At 37.1% G+C, this 19,065-nt stretch overlaps 3 protein-coding genes and 1 long non-coding RNA gene across 7 annotated transcripts; 3 read left to right on the forward strand and 1 right to left on the reverse strand.

The window, feature by feature from the left end:
- Positions 1 to 646: 646 nt before the first annotated feature.
- On the forward strand, positions 647 to 2,218 carry LOC108251872 (selenocysteine-specific elongation factor-like; the record flags this gene model as incomplete). The annotated part of the gene is made up of 3 exons (XM_017442331.2): positions 647 to 932; positions 1,066 to 1,219; positions 1,965 to 2,218. Coding segments are annotated over exons 1-3 (522 nt in total), but the record flags the coding sequence as incomplete, so codon positions are not given.
- A 5-nt stretch (positions 2,219 to 2,223) lies between these two features.
- Positions 2,224 to 2,945, forward strand: LOC103505221. Its single transcript, XR_541166.2, has 2 exons — positions 2,224 to 2,375; positions 2,889 to 2,945. It is a non-coding gene; the product is annotated as an uncharacterized LOC103505221 (long non-coding RNA).
- Positions 2,946 to 3,581: 636 nt separating this feature from the next.
- Positions 3,582 to 9,459, reverse strand: LOC103505227 (syntaxin-6). 2 transcript variants are annotated; one of them, XM_026820576.1, is made up of 7 exons: positions 9,157 to 9,459; positions 8,217 to 8,413; positions 6,732 to 6,805; positions 6,365 to 6,404; positions 5,894 to 6,143; positions 5,475 to 5,569; positions 3,582 to 3,836 (listed from the first exon to the last, which is right to left on the reverse strand). In XM_026820576.1, the coding sequence occupies exons 1-7, from the start codon at positions 9,189 to 9,191 to the stop codon at positions 3,760 to 3,762; spliced, it is 768 nt and encodes a 255-aa protein (XP_026676377.1). In that variant the 5' UTR covers positions 9,192 to 9,459; the 3' UTR covers positions 3,582 to 3,759. The 2 variants fall into 2 exon arrangements, with proteins under 2 accessions (XP_026676377.1, XP_026676376.1); XM_026820575.1 differs by lacking the exons at positions 8,217 to 8,413; positions 9,157 to 9,459 and having other exon boundaries at positions 5,894 to 6,108; positions 6,297 to 6,404; positions 6,732 to 6,800.
- Positions 9,460 to 9,584: 125 nt separating this feature from the next.
- On the forward strand, positions 9,585 to 12,848 carry LOC103505228 (S-adenosylmethionine sensor upstream of mTORC1). 3 transcript variants are annotated; one of them, XM_026820574.1, is made up of 6 exons: positions 9,585 to 9,841; positions 9,997 to 10,423; positions 10,563 to 10,681; positions 10,872 to 11,204; positions 11,670 to 11,695; positions 11,864 to 12,848. In XM_026820574.1, the coding sequence occupies exons 1-6, from the start codon at positions 9,710 to 9,712 to the stop codon at positions 11,904 to 11,906; spliced, it is 1,080 nt and encodes a 359-aa protein (XP_026676375.1). In that variant the 5' UTR covers positions 9,585 to 9,709; the 3' UTR covers positions 11,907 to 12,848. The 3 variants fall into 3 exon arrangements, 1 of the variants encoding a protein (XP_026676375.1); XR_003390385.1 differs by lacking the exons at positions 10,563 to 10,681; positions 11,670 to 11,695 and adding an exon at positions 11,424 to 11,648 and having other exon boundaries at positions 9,586 to 9,841; positions 9,997 to 10,524; positions 10,854 to 11,190; positions 12,026 to 12,848; XR_003390386.1 differs by lacking the exons at positions 10,563 to 10,681; positions 11,670 to 11,695 and adding an exon at positions 11,217 to 11,648 and having other exon boundaries at positions 9,586 to 9,841; positions 9,997 to 10,524; positions 10,854 to 10,980; positions 12,026 to 12,848.
- The last annotated feature ends 6,217 nt before the right edge of the window (positions 12,849 to 19,065 follow it).

Here is a 19,065-nt window from a genome sequence, read left to right on the forward strand (position 1 = left end):
AGAGAAATTGGTTGAAATTCTTACCTGTGTGGACTCTTCATTGAATGTCCAACTAGAATTTTCAAGAGAGAAGTTGGCAGATATCAAAAGGTTTCTTTTATACAATACCACCGTGATTCCGTCTGTTGTGAAGAAACTTTTGATGTTGGTCCAGATTTGATTGGGATTGAAAGTTGACCCTATATCGAGCATTTTGAACTAATTTTCTAGATTCTGGACACTACTTTACGGTTTTTACCTTTTTATTTCAATTTTTTTATTTTAATTTTTAAATTTAAGTAAAATTAAAAAATTTCTATTCTTCAAAATTTTAAAATCCGCCGCTTGCCGCTTTTTTTATCACGTGAAAAGTTTGAGGTTATGTTTACAAAATATCGCGTCAGTCCCGCGAAATTTTGAATTTTATGAACTTTTCATTTTTGATTTTTTGGTGAGGTTTTTGTTTTTGGAGTTTTGGGTTTTTTCGCTTTTTGTCTGGGATAAATGATCTTTTAAACCTGTAACCTGCTGAAATTTCCCGTACTTATTGCAATGTTAACTAAATCTTCTTTTTAACACGTGAAAAGTTTGAGGTTATGTTTACAAAATATGGCGTCAGTCCCGCGAAATTTTGAATTTTATGAACTTTTCATTTTTGATTTTTTGGTGAGTTTTTTGGAGTTTGAGTTTTTTCGCTTTTTGTCTGGGATAAATGATCTTTTAAACCTGTAACCTGCTGAAATTTCCCGTACTTATTGCAATGTTAACTAAATCAACACCCAGTACTTTCCTATTTTCATGTTGATGTAAAAAAGATCTGTCAAAAAAGAACTAGAGCAATGTCTGATGTATTGAACATCAGTGTTGGATTACTCGGACATGTAGACTGTGGGAAGACCTCTCTGGCCAAAGCTCTGAGTACAACATCCAGCACGGCCTGCTTTGACAAGAACCCCCAGTCACACCAGAGCAATGTCAGACGTATTGAACATCAGTGTTGGATTACTGGGACATGTAGACTGTGGGAAGACCTCTCTGGCCAAAGCTCTGAGTACAACATCCAGCACGGCCTGCTTTGACAAGAACCCCCAGTCACAGGAACGAGGCATCACAATAGATTTGGGATTCAGTTCATTCACTGTTTCCCCAGTGCCAGAAAATCTCTCTCGGTACAAAGTTGTTCAATTTACATTGGTTGATTGTCCTGGACATGCTTCTCTTATTAGGACCATCATAGGAGGTAATTCATTTCTTTTCAGAGAAACAAACATCTTAGGTAGGCAACTGTATATTTCAGTCAGAAAGAAGGACGGTAGTTGTGCATAAGGCGCATCCATGGGACATTACAAAAATCCGTTTATAAGAGGGAAGATACTTGCGTAAGGAGTGTTCCTAGTGAAGTTTTAAAAGGCACAAAGTAAAAAAAGTCACATATTTTAATTGATTAGCAGAAGGACTGTATAGGTACCTACTTTAGCTCCCCATGACCCATGAGTCCAATCCTAAAATATGAGGAAATTTCCTTTATAAATTTATAATTTTTCTTTTTACTCTGTTAGGTAATGCTACCACTCATTTAAGTAGCCTTCTTCTTACAATTCATCTCAGAACTGCAGAACACTGAGAAAAAAAAAAAAAAAAAAAAAAAAAAAAGGAACCCCCATTTCTTTTTAGAGAAACAAACATCTTGGGTGGGTAACTGTGGATTTCAGTCAGAAAGAAGGACTGTATACCTACTTTAGCTCCCCATTAGTCCAATCCTAAAATATGAGGAAATTTCCTTTATAATTTTTCTTTTTACTCTGTTAGGTGATGCCACCACTCATTTAAGTAGCCTTTTTCTCACAATTCATCTCATAACTGCAGAACACTGAGTAAAAAAAAAATAAAATAAATAAAAATAGGTACCGCTGAAGAATCAAACTTGAAATATCCAGTGTGAACTCCTTCATTCTTTCACTGACTAATTTTCTGTCTACTTCCAGGATCCCAAATCATCAACATAGCACTCCTAGTGATTGACATTACAAAGGGGATGGAAACTCAAACCGCTGAGTGTCTAGTGGTAGCTGAGATAACCTGTGATAAAATGATAGTCGTTCTTAATAAAATTGACTTGCTAGATGAGAAAACCAGAGACTCAATTATTACAAAGACAATGAAGAAATTGAGGGTCACACTGGCTGGGACAAAGTTTAAAAATGCCTCCATTGTGAGTGTGTCAGCAAGTCCAAATGATGTTCTTAATAAAATTGACTTGCTAGATGAGAAAACCAGAGACTCAATTATAGCAAAGACAATGAAGAAATTGAGGGTCACACTGGCTGGGACAAAGTTTAAAAATGCCTCCATTGTGAGTGTGTCAGCAAGTCCAAATGATATATCTGAAGCTATAGGTAAGACTTTGGTGTTGTTAGTCAGAGACAGTAGCACAAAAACATCACTAAAGTTAGGATCTGAAGAGGTCATCTTGAGACAACCCATGCTGTTGGGTTTTTTAGGGCCTCTTCAGTCAGCCTACTCAGCCTTGTGAGGACAACTGAGGAGTTATTTGAAATAGCAACAACAAGGCTAGGTAGAAAAGCCTGATATGAGTTAAAGACTGCCTCTAAGAAAGAAAGAAAAAAATTGCCAAGTACGTACCTATACCATAGAGTCAGAATTCACTTGAAGTAAAAGTTGGTCTCAAAATGCTAAGTACCTATACCGTAGAGTCAGACTTTGCTTAACAAGATTTCTTCAAATCTAATTTAAAGAAACTTTGTTACATCCATGAAAATTCGGTCAGAAAATTTCCACCCTGGCCGGGATTCCAACCCAGCACCTCCAGGTTGAGAGTGAGTGCTCTTGACCACGCGGCCACAGAGGTGGGCCAAAGAATGTCACTAGATTTTGTTTTCTCTTCCCAGGTATCAATGAATTGAAGCAAGTTCTCATTGAGTCTATTGAATTGCCATCGGATACAAGTGACTAGATAAGATTAAATTTATGAATTTTCTAAAAGAGCCTTTCAGTGGAAAAAAGCTGCTTTAATCATGAATTGTTTGTGATGAAGCAGAGGGCCTCTTCACAACTTTGTGGGTATCTGGGAATAACGGAATTACCAAGTGCCTCCTTTCCTAATATTTCCCATTGATCATCGATCTTTTCACACTAGTAATGCCGCCACTGGTAGCTACTCAATTGTCCTCACGAGGCTTAGTTCACCCTGAATACCAAAAACAGATTCGAAAAAAATTTGCCTCCGCCGGAAATCGAACTCGAGGACTCTGGCGCGCAAGATACCTGCAATCGGAGGTTGCTCCGAGAAAACTTGGTGTTTTTTTACAAATTTTCACATTTATGAAAATGGGTTTCATAAATTCATAAATGTTTTTCAAATTAAATTGATCCCAAGGGAGAATTAGATTCTTAGAAGCTTAACCCATCCTTTAGAGCTGTCTAGCCCCTACACCTAAGCCTCGGATTGGGCTTTTTGTGTATGGAGTTAAGCTGTAGAAGGGCGAGGTAAACCTAGACTCCTAGATTTCTGACAAATGTAGTGTGCCTGAAGGCATGTGTTCTAATCCACTCAACCCCATTGTTATCATGGGAGATTGGGCTTTTTGTGTATGGAGTTAAGCTGTAGAAGGGCAAGGTAAACCTAGACTCCTAGATTTCTGACAAATGTAGTGTGCCTGAAGGCATGTGTTCTAATCCACTCAACCCCATTGTTATCATGGGTGATAGATATATGATAGATCTATGGGGTATAGGGTGTTAAATATGAAGCTTTACAATTTACAGGATAATGAACAGGATGAGTATAACAAACAGTAGAGCAGACAGGATCAGTATTGCCATCCATTGACCCCGATCTGAAACAAAGTGAGAAGACAGAAGTCAATTTAGTCAATGCAAAAATAGGAGATATACTTGTACCTAGTATGTAGCTTACACTCCAACATAGGACAAGGAAGGAGCTCATATTTTCGAATGTCTAAATCCTAAATCTAAAGGGATACGGAGCTTCACAAATTTCTTTCTTCCATAGGATTTTACTTTTTCAAAGTAGTGTGTGGCGCATTGCATACACACATAGATACCCGGCGTTCATAAAAATTGCATCACCACGTTGCAGAAGTTTTATAGGATAGGAGAAACCCAGCCGTTCAAAGAAATGAACCTTATCTGTTCAGTATAGTCCGCACCGGGCGGGAAACTCACCATTGGAAATGTGTAAAACTTTGGCCACTTTCTTCATAGTGGCATCCAGCTTTGACTCTGTACACTCCATTTCATTACCCATTTCATCCAACATCCTGCAATAACAAACATATAAGTTTATGTATAATAACAATGTCCTCCTGCAAAATAGGAAACCCAAGTTTACTTACTAAACCAGACATTACTAAAGCTAACAATTTATTTTAATTTTTTTTTTTACCTGACCACCACATACCTGTGGTCTGTTCCATGAAATATTCCACACTTCTCACACACAGAAAATATTGACACATGCTATAGTAATGTCTGGTTTATTCCACACTTCTCACACACAGAAAATATTGACACATGCTATAGTTGGTTTTAAAAGATGAGTGTTTCACCGCCGTTTTTTATTTTGTAGTGATGAAACAACTGCTACATTAGACACACGTGGTCTGTGTCGTAGCATACCCATCCTGTAGTATACCTCTCATCAGATGGGCGAGAAGAGACACAATACTTCCCATTTAGGTGCTGAGTCAAAACGAGAACACCAGAAACTAACCCGTTAAAATATTTGCAATCGAAAAATGAGTACAATTTTTTGTTGATGGTGGGATTCGAACCCGGGACCTTCTGCATGGCAAGCAAGCGGGTTACCACTGGACCAACCGTGCCCCCAAACCAACCGTGCTATGACAAAATGTTTTATGTATTGTGTGGAGTATAAAGAGTATATAAAACACAAAGTTGTTTGCTATTTTAGTAATAAGTTATTTACTTAATAAGGTACCCAAAGGACAGGTAGGTATACTCACACAGCCTGGATATACTTGTATCTAGTATGTAGCTTACACTCCAACATAGGACAAGGGAGGAGCCCATATTTTTGAATGTCTAAATCCTAAATCTAAAGGGATATATACGTACGGAGCTTCACAAATTTCTTTCTTCCATAGGATTTTACTTTTTCAAAGTAGTGTGTGGCGCATTGCATACACACATAGATACCCGGTTCACTACGTTGCAGAAGTTGTATAGGATAGGAGAAAACCAGCCGTTCAAAGAAATGAACCTTATCTGTTCAGTACCTATAGTCCGCACCGGGCGGGAATCGAACTAGCATTACTAGCAACTCACCATTGGAAATGTGTAAAACTTTGGCCACTTTCTTCATAGTGGCATCCAGCTTTGACTCTGTACACTCCATTTCATGTATAGGATAGGAGGAAACCAGCCGTTCAAAGAAATGAACCTTATCTGTTCAGTATAGTCCGCACTGGGCGGGAATCGAACTAGCAACTCACCATTGGAAATGTGTAAAACTTTGGCCACTTTCTTCATAGTGGCATCCAGCTTTGACTCTGTACACTCCATTTCATTACCCATTTCATCCAACATCCTGCAATAACAACACAAAAGTTTATAACAATTCCCTTCTGTAAAATAGGAAACCCAAGTTTATTTACTAAACCAGACATTACTAAAGCTAACAATTTATTTTCATTTTATTTTTACCTGACCACATACCATGGAACATACCTGTGGTCTGTTCCATGAAACATTCTACACTTCTCACACACAGAAAATATTGACACATGCTATGACAAAATGGTTTATGTATTGTGTGGAGTATAAAGAGTATGTAAAACACAAAGTTGTTTGCTATTTTAGTAATAAGTTATTTACTTAATAAGGTACCCAAAGGACAGGTAGGTATACTCACAAAGCCTGTTCATCCAGCTCACTGCCAATATTTCTTGACACTGTCTTCAGTGTGCCTATCGTCTCACTTAACATATCCAGCTGACTATCCTGCTGATCAAACATTGCTGACTGCTGATTGATTGAATTTGATACCCAGCTTCTGTTAGGCGAGTCCATTTGGTTGTTTAGCTTGGAGTATTTAGTTTGTCGACTGGAGCCAAAAGGAGCGGAGATTTTCACCGGACTTGGACTGTTAGCGTGCCTATCGTCTCACTCAACATATCCAGCTGACTATCCTGCTGATCAAACATTGCTGACTGCTGATTGATTGAATTTGATAACCAGCTTCTATTTGGCGAGTCCATTTGGTTGTTTAGCTTGGAGTATTTAGTTTGTCGACTGGAGCCAAAAGGAGCGGAGATTTTCACCGGACTTGGACTGTGAAAGTCGTCACTGAGGAGGGGTTTAGATGACATGTGATCACCACCACGATCTTTTTCACGTGAGTAATTCATTGTGTCTTTCATACACTGTGAAGAGAGGAACATATTTGCCCAATTAAAAAATGATATTTATTACAGAATTACACTAGAATACCCAAGTGCTATAGCACATTTGAGAATTTTGAGATCTACATATTATTATACCTAGAACAGTTCTAACTTAAATTTTAGATCTACATATTATTAAGTATACCTAGAACAGTTCTAACTTAAATTTTCAACTCAATCTTTTTTCTTTACTTTGTTTATTTGGGGGATTCCATTATTGTTTGGGTCCTTCATAGGGGGTTTTTTTTTTCACAGGATTCTCCTGCAGGAGCTCTTCTTCCTTTTTTCCCCTCCTTGCTAACTTACCTTGACTTCTTCACGGGTATGATCAATGAACAACTTCCTAGATGCCAAATCCCTGTTTCCAATTGAAAAATTTTGTCCAATTAAAAAAATGATATTTATTACAGAATTACACTAGAATACCCAAGTGCTATAGCTCTATAGCACATTTGAGAATTTTGAGATCTACATATTATTATACCTAGAACAGTTCTAATTTAAATTTTTAACTCCATCTTTTTTCTTTACTTTGCTTATTTGGGGGATTCCATTATTGTTTGGGTCTTTGGGGATTCCATAGGGTTTTTTTTTTTTTTTTTTTCACAGGATTCTCCTGTAGAAAAAAACGCCAGAAGGGAGATTACAACATAGATTATTTTCTCACCTAACCTCCATCTCTCCCACCCCCACATATGGCGACTGGTGACATTTCGAATCCTTCCAGGAATGTCAGGAATTTGCCCTAACCCCTAACCCTTCGCAGTCAACCTCTTCAGTGGCCTCGATATCCCCTTTCACTATCCTTATACGTCTATACGTCCTCCTCAATACTTTCCGTCTCCATCCTGACTAGGTTGTTCCAAAGAAGCAAGAAGATTAGGCATGTTTCCGACTCAGTCGAAAGCTTTTATGAAGATTCGTAGAAGCTCAACCCATCCTTTAGGGCTGTTTGTCCCTACACCTGAGCCTCGGAGTGGGCTTGTTGTGTATGAAAGTATGTATGCTTTTATGAAAAACCTAGTCGAGACAGAGGCTATGAAAGTATGTATGCTTTTATGAAAAACCTAGTCGAGACCTCTACAATACATGAGAGATGTGCAGTTAAGGAAATACTCACAAGTACCTAGTTGCTTATGAGTAGTTGAGTACGGTACCTATTTTATAAAAATTGAGCAAATTTATATTTCTACAATGCGTGAGAGATATGCAGTTAAGGAAATACTCACAAGTACCTAGTTGCTTATGAGTACGGTACCTATTTTATAAAAATTGAGCAAATTTATATGACCATTCAAAAACTAGTTTAGCTTGAGATTACTATTAATAGTGTGTAACTACCATTTGAATTACTGCGATCACTACCATAGATTTGAATAACTACCATCATGGACCCAAGAGGCAGCTCAGTCTAGAATGTAGAATTTATCTGTTTACAATGGAATTGTAATTATGCTAAATGCTTGTGCTTCGTGATGTAACCACAACCTATCTCAATATTCAGGATGGTTCTCTAAAGGTGGATTTCCACCAACGCGACCTCTGTCGTGCGACAAAATCGCGCGACAATGTCGCGCGACGTCACCTGTTTTCACTTGCATAATAGTGTGTACCTATTAATATATTGTTTCTATCAATTTTTAACTTTAATACATTATTGAGGAAAAATCATTTTGAAGATGTGGGTTTCATGGCAAATTGGCAACTCACATATTATCCCAGAAATTAAACAAGGCCTAGATTTCATTCCAAAGAGAGTAATGAAATTAATTACGAGATGTTCTATAAAATCAAAGTTGTTATAAAGGATATTTATTGTATCTTCTAAATCTTCCAAATCCCATTCAATGCTCCGTAATGAATTTCTCAGCTCAGTTGTTGTCCACTCAAGTTCATCTCGTAAAATGTTACTTGCATATGTTTCTTCCTTGAGCTCTAGCCACCGTTTGTATAGACTTCTGGTTTTGTTGATTGCTTTTGATACTTCTCTGGAATATGAAGGAGAGAGGCACATAAGTATTAAAAATTTACAAGAGATAAACATTTTTATTTTACCATCAAGCCCTTAACAGCTGAGGATATATTTTGACATTTGTATGAAACCCCCTTTTCCTGGGATTTCAGAAGCTCAATCTTTCTCACCTCACGAGGCTGAGTGTCTTTCAAGACCTTTTTGGCTGATCTCTAGTACAATGCTTTTTCACAATCATTAGTGAACAAGAATACACTCCCATAGTAGGATATATTTTCACATTTGTATGAAACCCCCTTTTCCTGGGATTTCAGAAGCTCAATCTTTCTCATCTCACAAGGCTGAGTGTCTTTCAAGACCTTTTTGGCTGATCTCTAGTACAATGCTTTTTCACAATCATTAGTGAACAAGAATACACTCCCATAGAGCAAGGCTAGGAAACATGGAAGTCACCAAACAGTTGACTTTTTTCAGAGTGAGGTCTACAGTTTTTTGAACTCTCTATTGATGTTATTAAGTGCTAACCCTTTACTGGGATTTCAGTAGCTCAATCTTTCTCATCTCACCAGGCTGAGTGTCTTTCAAGACCTTTTTGGCTGATCTCTAGTACAATGATTTTTCACAATCATTAGTGAACAAGAATACACTCCCATAGAGCAACGCAGGGAAACATGGAAGTCACCAAACAGTTGACTTTTTTCAGAGTGAGGTCTACAGTTTTTTGAACTCTCTATTGATGTTATTAAGTGCTAAACTTACTCTTTAACAACAAAAAACGGATCTTCGAATGTCATGACCAAGATTCAGTTCCTGTGAGTGATTAGATCGGTGCACAAACATTCGCCAATACAGAACTTTTCCATACTGACACGGACATTTTATTTGACACCATTTTTCGCCAACAATTTTGCTATCAGTATTTTTACAAATGTTGTGAGCAATAAAAAGGAAGGACGGACTAAAAAGCAGTAATTAAAAAGAACAAACAGGGAAAATTCTATATTTTCTTATCTCTATTTTCAGTTATCAGTAAAATCAGGCAAGCAAATAAAAAAATATCAATTTTTTTTATTTACTATAAACAGCTGACTTCACGAAATCTACCAAAAAGTGCGATCGGTAGAACTCGCGAAGATCAGTTATCAGTATTTGTAGCGGGAAATTTTGAATATTTGAATTTTTCACTAATTCACTTTGGTGTTTTATTTTTGTCAAAAGTGAATTTTAAAGTTTAAACTGGGTTTAAATAAAAAGGAAAAAGGCCATCTTCCAATAAGTTAATTATTTTGAGGTGATGATTTCAATCTGAATCATGTCAAGTGAAGAACACTTGCTGCTGTCATCATTCATCAAGAAAATTCACAAGGATTTGAGAACAACCGCAGAAACTCAGGGTGTTGAAAAAGCTTGGTCAAACCATTGTAAAAATGAGAATGCTCTACAGGTAGGTTCAAAATTAAGGACGTGACTTCTGCACAAGTACCTTTTTTAAAAAAAAAAAAATATTAATAAATTATCAAACTACTATGAATGCATAAGGTCAGGAAACTAGAAAAGAATACATATCCTATAATCTCTTTCTTTTTTCTTTATTTCCAGGAATATGCCCAGTGTATGAAACGTTTAGCCACCGAACATTGGGACAAAAAACACAAAGGTGACATCAAAAATTCTAGAAATGCCTGGATCATTCACCAAGCCCGCACTTATTTTGAAAATGAAATCTACCTGGCCAAGAGACAAAAAGAACTTACCAAGAAAGAGAAAAATCACTTGATGTGTAGTGTGAAGACAAGTCAGTTTCAAACACCTTATAAGCTCTTAGATGTTGGAAGTTGTTATAATCCATTCAAAAATGTTGAAAACATTGAAACAACAGCAATAGATATTGGTCCAGCTAGCTCTGATGTGTATAAGTGTGATTTTACAAGCTTAAATCTGACAGACTTAAATGAACCCATGGATTCCATTATAAGTAAAAACTCTTGTCCTCCCATCCAGAAGAATAGTTCAAATTCTGTCATAAATACAAAAAGCAAGGGGGAACACAATCAAGATAGGTCTTATGATGTAGATGAAACTTTAGACTGTAATGTTATATCAAGCATGTGTAAAGAATCATTTGACATAGTGGTATTTTCACAATAGTTCAAATTTTGTCATAAATACAAAAAGCAAGGGGGGACACAATCATGATAGGTCTTATGATGTAGATGAAACTTTAGACTGTAATGTTATATCAAGCATGTGTAAAGAATCATTTGACATAGTGGTATTTTCACTCCTACTTGAGTACATGCCTTGCAGTAAGCTTCGTTTCCAGTGCTGTGTCAGATAGTTCAAATTCTGTCATAAATACAAAAAGCAAGGGGAAACACAATCATGATAGGTCTTATGATGTAGATGAAACTTTAGACTGTAATGTTATATCAAGTATGTGTAAAGAATCATTTGACATAGTGGTATTTTCACTCCTACTTGAGTACATGCCTTGCAGTAAGCTTCGTTTCCAGTGCTGTGTCAAAGCTTATCACTTGTTAAAATATGAGGGCATTCTCATTATTATCACTCCAGATTCCAAACATCAAACCTCGTCCAATGTACAAATTATGAAGCAGTGGAAACAAACCTTGCAGGCAATAGGATTCAAGAGGATCAAGTATGAGAAATTAACACACATACATTGCATGGTGTTTAGAAAATCATGTCTGGTGAATCAGATAAATGAGGATATTTATTTATCTCTAGGGGAACTGCTGATTCCACAAGATTCAAATGAGACCAAGTCAGAAGGTGTGATTTTGAACCAGATTCCAAACATCAAACCTCGTCCAATGTACAAATTATGAAGCAGTGGAAACAAACCTTGCAGGCGATAGGATTCAAGAGGATCAAGTATGAGAAATTAACACACATACATTGCATGGTGTTTAGAAAATCATGTCTGGTAAATCAGATAAATGAGGATATTTTATCTCTAGGGGAACTGCTGATTCCACAAGATTCAAATGAGACCAAGTCAGAAGGTGTGATTTTGAACACTCCTGGAGAAAGAGGTGAAGATAAGTGTGTAGCCCAAGACTTTACATTACTGCCTTCTCAATCTTGACACTATGATAAAATAAAATAATAATTGTATCATGGAATATGGAGAGAGAAAAAATTGAGTCTACATTATGTAATTTCTTTCTTTTAGATACTTCTGTTATCTTAACTTCCCAGCTATCCCAGAAACTGAAAATACTTTTCAGGTTTTCAGTTTCGTTTTGAACACTCCTGGAGAAAGAGGTGAAGATGAGTGTGTAGCCCAAGACTTTACATTACTGCCTTCTCAATCTTGACACTATGATAAAATAAAATAATAATTGTATTACGGAATATGGAGAGAGAAAAAATTGAGTCCACATATGTAATTTCTTTCTTTTAGATACTTCTGTTATCTTAACTTCCCAGCTATCCCAGAAGATTGTGTAGCCCAAGACTTTACATCACTGCCTTCTCAATCTTGACACTATGATAAAAAATATGGAGAGAGAAAAAATTGAGTCCACATATGTAATTTCTTTCTTTTAGATACTTCTGTTATCTTAACTTCCCAGCTATCCCAGAAACTGAAAATACTTTTCAGGTTTTCAGTTTCTTTTATATCAGTGGAAATAAAGAAGTTCTGATTTCATCCAAATACCATGTTGAGGTATGAGGTTATGTATGGACATTGGACAATGTGCCTAGGAGTTCTAAAATTCTTGACACAGAAAAGTAGACAACACAAAATATGTCATTGGAAGTTCAATAAAAATATCATTGATATATTTCTTAAACAGGAAAACATCGTTTTCAGTACAAAATAAAATAAATTAAAATCTAGAAACAATATGAGTAGTAATAGCAACATTAGCAAAAGATTGAGAGGTCAATACTTCTACTATCACAAATCACAGTGTGAAGTACAGGCACAAACAGTGGAAACACCAGAGTTTCGTGGTGGTATTGCAAAATTCTACAAAGCTTTGATTATAACATCAAAACAAGGACCAACAACAGGAAAATGTTCCCAGGGCTGAAAAGAACTAAATAACCTGTTGCACTTTGGCCATGAGAGTCAGTCATGGAAACACGATCCTGAAGCATTTGATCTTTTCCTCTTTATGGTTACCTACATAGGTTCTGGTACTGGCTACATACCTATTCCTTGTTTTCTGCCAAGGCAAGATAGATAATAATTACGAGATGTTTTGAATTTTTTTTTTTCTTCTGGTAAATGAAGACAAAATGAGAAGACGAAATTACGTAAAATAATAACTTATAGCTAGGAGAAGATCAGGTTAAATAAAATTAATACCTACAAAAAAAGTAATAAGTACCTAAAATCAGATCCGCTGTAGCCAATCTCTTTAGAGAAAAAGGATCGGAAGTTTATGAAGAGCTTCATTGTGAGTCAACCTTAGATGATGGTAGTCGGCAAAACCGGCGCGCTGATATTGTTTGTCTTGATTGTGTCAAAAACAAAGGTCTTATCCTCGATCCTACTCTGAGATGGGAAACAAACAATGAAAAACAGGATGTTGAAACGAATGATGAGAAAAGAGAGATCTATCTTCCTACATCACCACGTTGCAGAAGTTGTATAGGATAGGAGAAAACCAGCCGTTCAAAGAAATGAACCTTATCTGTTCAGTATAGTCCGCACCGGGCGGGAATCGAACTAGCAACTCACCATTGGAAATGTGTAAAACTTTGGCCACTTTCTTCATAGTGGCATCCAGCTTTGACTCTGTAGAGTATATCCCCATTTCTGCTCGACTGTTTAAAAACAGAATATCGGGAAGAACAAATTAAAAGAACTTGCCCTGATCATATTAAAAGATACGCTTGCTATTATCCATCGCCATCTCTACAGCTCTCTGCAATGATGATACAATCTCAACCACCTACACCAATTTATTCATGTTTTTTTTTTTTAAATTTTAATCTTTTTGATTTAATTTTATTGTGACATATCTGTTTGAGTAGTATGCTGTGTCATATGGCCACCCAGACGCTGGGCAGCTCATGAATAAATTATTGATTGTTTCTCTCTCACAATATTGGGAACATGTTGGGAAAAATTTTCTATAGCTAAAAAATATATGAGTATTTTTTTCTTGGAAGCATAATCTAGCAGTTAACAATCCAGTTGAAATGACTGGAAATCTCAGTCCTTATTAGCTTCTACAAAAAACTAGTTGAACAAACAAAGTGATATCCAAGTTTTAACTTGACTTCTTTTATTGGAATAACTCTAAAAATTAAAGTGATTTTGATGAAATTTGGAAAAAAGTAAAAAAAAAAAAAAAAAAAAAAGAAACAGGCCAGCTATGCATCTTGAAAAAAACAGCAAAGTTATTTAGATTGTCACCAAATAGGACATGCGGTCCCATTAACTCAACAGGTACGTCAGGTATTGCAAGATCTTTATCTTCTATCTTGGGAAAGATCGGACCAGAAATCAGCAGGGAACTTTTGGACGACTGCCATGAGCATGCAATCCATTTGGTTACATTGGAAGAAAACATTATGCGACATTTTGCCAATTCGTGAGAGAAATGTGAAAGGAAGTCGAGAAAAAATAACTTACCTAACAAGTTTGTGGGAAATGGTGCGACTTTCTGACAATCGGTACACAAGGACGAAGAAATAAAAGACACTGGACGACCTGAACCTGTACATCAAGCTATCAGAATCAAAATCATGTTCAAAATTGTAAATATGGATGGAAAGATGGAAACTTGTTCTTTTAAATGCTTCTTTTTACTTTCCTTATTTCTAAACAATTTGTCAAAGATATTGTAGTGAAAGATCCGATAATTCTAAACCTAATACATAGGTACCTAATAGTAACATATAACAATTAAGTATATCTAATAGACAGGCATCAACTACTTGTAGGGTTTTTTTTAAGTTCTTAAAGAATCTTGAAAGACAAGAAATCCAATTTCTGGGACCAACCCTACAGCTATTTCCTGTTTATCTAAAATCAATATCTAATGGAATACATACTAAATAATACCAAATAGGTAGGTACATAGCTAAACTACCCAGACATTATCAAAGAAACAATCGGAAGGATTAACATGCATTTCTTCTTGTCAATAACCCATCATTCATCATTTCCTGGCGATGTCGTCAGGAAATGCCAATAACATCTAAATCTTCTAAAGGAAATAACAACATTAACGAACAACATCGGAGTAAAAACAAACAAGTTAATAATGAAAACACTCAAATATGGACAGTGGGTTTTTTCTTGCTATGGGTGCCCAGAGTTGATAGTGACGGAAATTCAACACCTAACTTGGTCATGGTACCTTGACGAGATGTGTATTTTGTGTATGCCGGTAGAGCTTCAAGTTGGAATAAAGTTAATTCCAAGTTGGATTTATACAGGATGTTATAAAAGGTCATGATCGCTGGTAGCTTGCGCCAAATAACCGGGACCCCAGGCTGATGGTCAAAGATGTCAGAGAATTTAACATCCATGTGCCGAATTGAAACATTGAGCCAACGCAAAGGAGCGGAGGTTTGTTAACGTTAATATTTAGATTATTTACCCTATCAGAAATTAATAAAGTGACTATGATGTGAGCCCGGGGGTCTCAAGTGTCCCGCCAATTCCTGTCCTTTATTGATTAATTTCCTTCGGAGCAGGATCTCTTTGCAGGAACTTCTGGTGATAATCTATTATTCTGGTAGTAATCAATAATTTTATCCTACATGAATTTAATGGAGCACCTATGTCTCTGAAGAATTTTAAAGGTAGACACTTAATACGATAATTATATGCAGAATACGGGAAAAGGCGAGTTGACTACCAAGTCCCAAAAAAATGCCCTTTTCTCATTTACAAGATTTGACCACTACGGCTTTGGGTTCATCCTGTCTAAGTTTGTCACATGATTCACACAGACAATGTCACATGTTACTAGTGAAGAGTAAGGTGACTTAGGTGATAGGCTGGTGTTTCCTATTACATCAAGTAACTACGGATTCGGACTATTACTATTAATGTCAGTCTTTATTGATTAATTTCCTTCGGAGCAGGATCTCTTTGCAAGAACTTCTGGTGGTAATCTATTATTCTGGTAGTAATCAATAATCTTATCCTACATGGATTTAATGGAGCACCTATGTAGATGTTCTACATCTTCAAAGCAGATTTAGCTAACAGAATCGCTGATGAATACACCTTCGGTGTGATCTAATTTTTCTAAGCCTTGTGTGATCTTGTCATTTGTGACCTCTGACATCTAGCCTCTCTGCTCTCTGATCAATTAATAATAATCAGCTTGGATATTATTTTATTACAGTTGAGAAAACAAGGTTATTGTAGCATTTAGATCAATTAATGACAGTCCTAGAGGAAATTCTATGTTAATCAGAGCTTCAGAACAACAGACAACTTGTCCATCATAACCTAGACCATCGCAGTATTCCTATTTTTTCTAACAAAATTCTTTTTAAAGAAAAGATTTATGTTACTCAGAACAACAGACAACTTGTCCATCATAACCTAGACCATCGCAGTATTCCTATTTTTTCTAACAAAATTCTTTTTAAAGAAAAGATTCAACATAATGTCAAAGAGAGCTGTCCTCAATAGCAGGTATTGGAAATAGAGCTCGTTTACCAGACGCTTTAGGTAAATAATCGCAGGAAAGTCTTTCTAGGATCTACACGTAGAGATGATGTCAAAGAGAGCTGTCTTCAATAGCAGGTATTGGAAATAGAGCTCGTTTACCAGACGCTTTAGGTAAATAATCGCAGGAAAGTCTTTCTAGGATCTACACGTAGATATTGTAGTCGATACGACGGTGTAAGTGTTGAGCATATTAAACAGGCAGGTGTAAGAGCTTTGTTTTGCCTCCAGAGGACACGTTCTCAAGTTGTTCTAGATATTGTTCACTTCTGAAGAATTTTAAAGGTAGGCACTTAATACGATAATTATATGCAGAATACGGGAAAAAGCGAGTTGACTACCAAGTCCCAAAAAATGCCCTTTTCTCATTTACAAGATTTGACCACTACGGCGTTGGGTTCACCCTGTATAAGTTTGTCACATGAGTCACACAGACAATGTCACATGTTACTAGTGAAGAGTAAGGTGACTTAGGTGATAGGCTGGTGTTTCCTATTACATCAAGTAAGTACGGGAAGTAGATATGGGTATAGACTATCTATACATAGTTCACTAAACATAGAATCTATAGATGCTTCTAAAGATAAGACAATATGACCCAAGCATGAAGGTGTCCCTACATGGAAGTTGGAATAAGTTGAGTTTTCTCGTGAAAACTTAGGCCGGGCGTTCACTATCAGATAGGTAGACCAGACAGATACGGATGAAATAGTCCGCCTGTCAGGTCTACCTGATAGTGAGTGGCTGGCCTAACAGTTTACCAAAGAGTTTACTAACCGAGGCGTTACTGTTTTTGATGTTTTCCTACATACTCGTAAAATATGACCCAAGCATGAAGGTGTACCCACAAGGAAGTTGGAATAAGTTGAGTTTTCTCGTGAAAACTTAGGCCAACCACTCACTATCAGGTAGAACTGACAGGTACACCTGATAAAGTCCGCCTGCCAGGTCTACCTGATTCCTGATAGTGAGTGGCTGGCCTAACAGTTTACCAAAGAGTTTAAGATACGATGGTGCAAGTGTTGAGCATATTAAACAGGCAGGTGTAAGAGCTTTGTTTTGCCTCCAGAGGACACGTTCTCAAGTTGTTCTAGATATTGTTCACATTATCTTCTTTATTATCATTATCTTCCTACATGAGCACACTTATTCGAAGCATAAATCTATTATGCTCTCAGAGATAAGACAATAATGATGTTGACCGGACTTAAGTAGAGGACATTACCTACCTCTACCAGTGTAAATTAATGATATCTACCAGTAGATGAAAATTAATAGTAAAGTAGGCACTTAGTACCCACACAAAGTTGATTGTTTTCATAAGTGACTCTGACTTCATCTGTAGTTCTCTGTAGTCTTCTTGAATCTACATAGGAGTCGTCTTCTGTTTGTGTGGTGCTTGTTTCCTAGTCAACTCGTTGACTGCTAGGTTATTTATGCACCTGACTGTAATTGGACACCCGCAAGGTGTGTGTTTACATAAAAACAAATAAAATAAGTAGAGTACTTACACGGACGAATATACTGTGTGTCTGTATGAGTAAGCAGGGTAAAGCTTGAATACCGTCCTTGGCGGTGAAAGTGTTAAGGTGTGTCCAAACATAGTCGACCAGCCGTTGGTCGGCGGCCGACGGACGAGGAGAAACTATGTTATCGAGGCAGTGTGGACGGTCCAGTCGACATCGATCGACGTTAAGTAGAGTACTTACACGGACGAATATACTGTGTGTCTGTATGAGTAAGCAGAGTAAAGCTTGAATACCGTCCTTGGCGGTGAAAGTGTTAAGGTGTGTCCAAACATGGTCGACCAGCCGTTGGTCGGCGGCCGACGGACGAGGAGAAACTATGTTATCGAGGCAGTGTGGACGGTCCAGTCGACATCGATCGACGCAACGGCCGGTCGACTATGTGTGGACCCACTTTTAGAAGTGAGCTGGCCCGGCCCTATCGGAATAACTGCTGGTGCTGATCGTAGTGATAGTGGATTGAGACCCTTCTTTGGGCCAAAATTATCCTGCTTTTAAGGTGCATCTATTCTAGAGCTGACCGGACTCAATGATGATCTTAAAAATGCCCTAATGCTAATCGCAGTGATCGTGCATTAAGAACCATATCTTGGGTCAAAATTATTCGGTTTTTAAGGCGCATCTACTCGAAGTCGACCAAACTCAATGTGATGTCCATCTTGAAAATGCCATTTCAGACATTTCCATTTGACACGAGTATTGGATACCTCGCAAATATCCTCTGCAAGTTGGTCACAGTCGATTTACATTACCAGAGGCACTAGGCAACCCATCTCTCTTCTAATGATCGTCTGTAACACTTCCATTACAGGAATTTTCTACACACATGGATACTTGTCAGGGCTTTGGGCAGAATTCTGAGATGTTTAGAAAAGCATCGGACAAATTGTAACAAATTGCACATAGATATGTCTATGTACGGTTTTTTAAATGCAGTTTCTGAGTTTCATGGAGTTTCATCCATGGTTCATAAATAACTGATGATAATGAATGACCCAGAGTAGTAGCAGTAGAGTGCAACTTGGAACCAATGTACAGTGTGTCGTTTCCTACTCCAAGTAGTTCCTCATTCGGTTTTCCTGGTGAAACATATGTAATGTTTGTACCTGGTGCAATTGGTGTAATCTCATCTTCAGATGGTGCAAACTGATATTTCCTCAATGTTCATCCTCAGACCAATATGATCCAATGCAGATATGGTTCCAATGCTATGCTTTGTAGCTTCTTGTGAACTGCATCCGTGAAACCATCGTCTAGTTTGCTGATGTAGTATTGGGTGCTTTACAGGAAATAAGGTTTTATATGGAACAATAGCAATTGGTCTCTGTGATTTCATTTGGATCTCTGTGGTTTTAATTGAATTCGAAATCAATGGAATTCTTTGTATGCGTTCTACAAGTCTCATTTAGTTTGTGTTGTGATTTTGGTTGCAACAAATTGTGCATGTCAGGTCATTGAGATATTTCC

The sequence above is a fragment of the Diaphorina citri genome, unplaced genomic scaffold (assembly GCF_000475195.1).
Source record: "Diaphorina citri unplaced genomic scaffold, Diaci psyllid genome assembly version 1.1 scaffold158, whole genome shotgun sequence".
Lineage (NCBI taxonomy): Eukaryota > Metazoa > Arthropoda > Insecta > Hemiptera > Psyllidae > Diaphorina > Diaphorina citri.

Bases quoted from the DNA above. Each gene is read 5' to 3' on its own strand.
- LOC103505227 (XM_026820576.1), bottom strand. From the start codon at position 9,191: ATGACATTCGAAGATCCGTTTTTTGTTGTTAAAGA. The intron at 6,405-6,731 runs GTAAGTTAGCAA...CTCTCTTCACAG, and splicing joins ATACCCGTGAAGAAGTCAAG to TGTATGAAAGACACAATGAA. The intron at 5,570-5,893 runs GTGAGTATACCT...TTGTTATTGCAG, and splicing joins GAGCTGGATGAACAGGCTTT to GATGTTGGATGAAATGGGTA.
- LOC103505228 (XM_026820574.1), top strand. From the start codon at position 9,710: ATGTCAAGTGAAGAACACTTGCTGCTGTCATCATTCATCAAGAAAATT. The intron at 10,424-10,562 runs ATACAAAAAGCA...ATTTTGTCATAA, and splicing joins TAGTTCAAATTCTGTCATAA to ATACAAAAAGCAAGGGGGGA. The intron at 10,682-10,871 runs CTACTTGAGTAC...GTATTTTCACTC, and splicing joins ACATAGTGGTATTTTCACTC to CTACTTGAGTACATGCCTTG.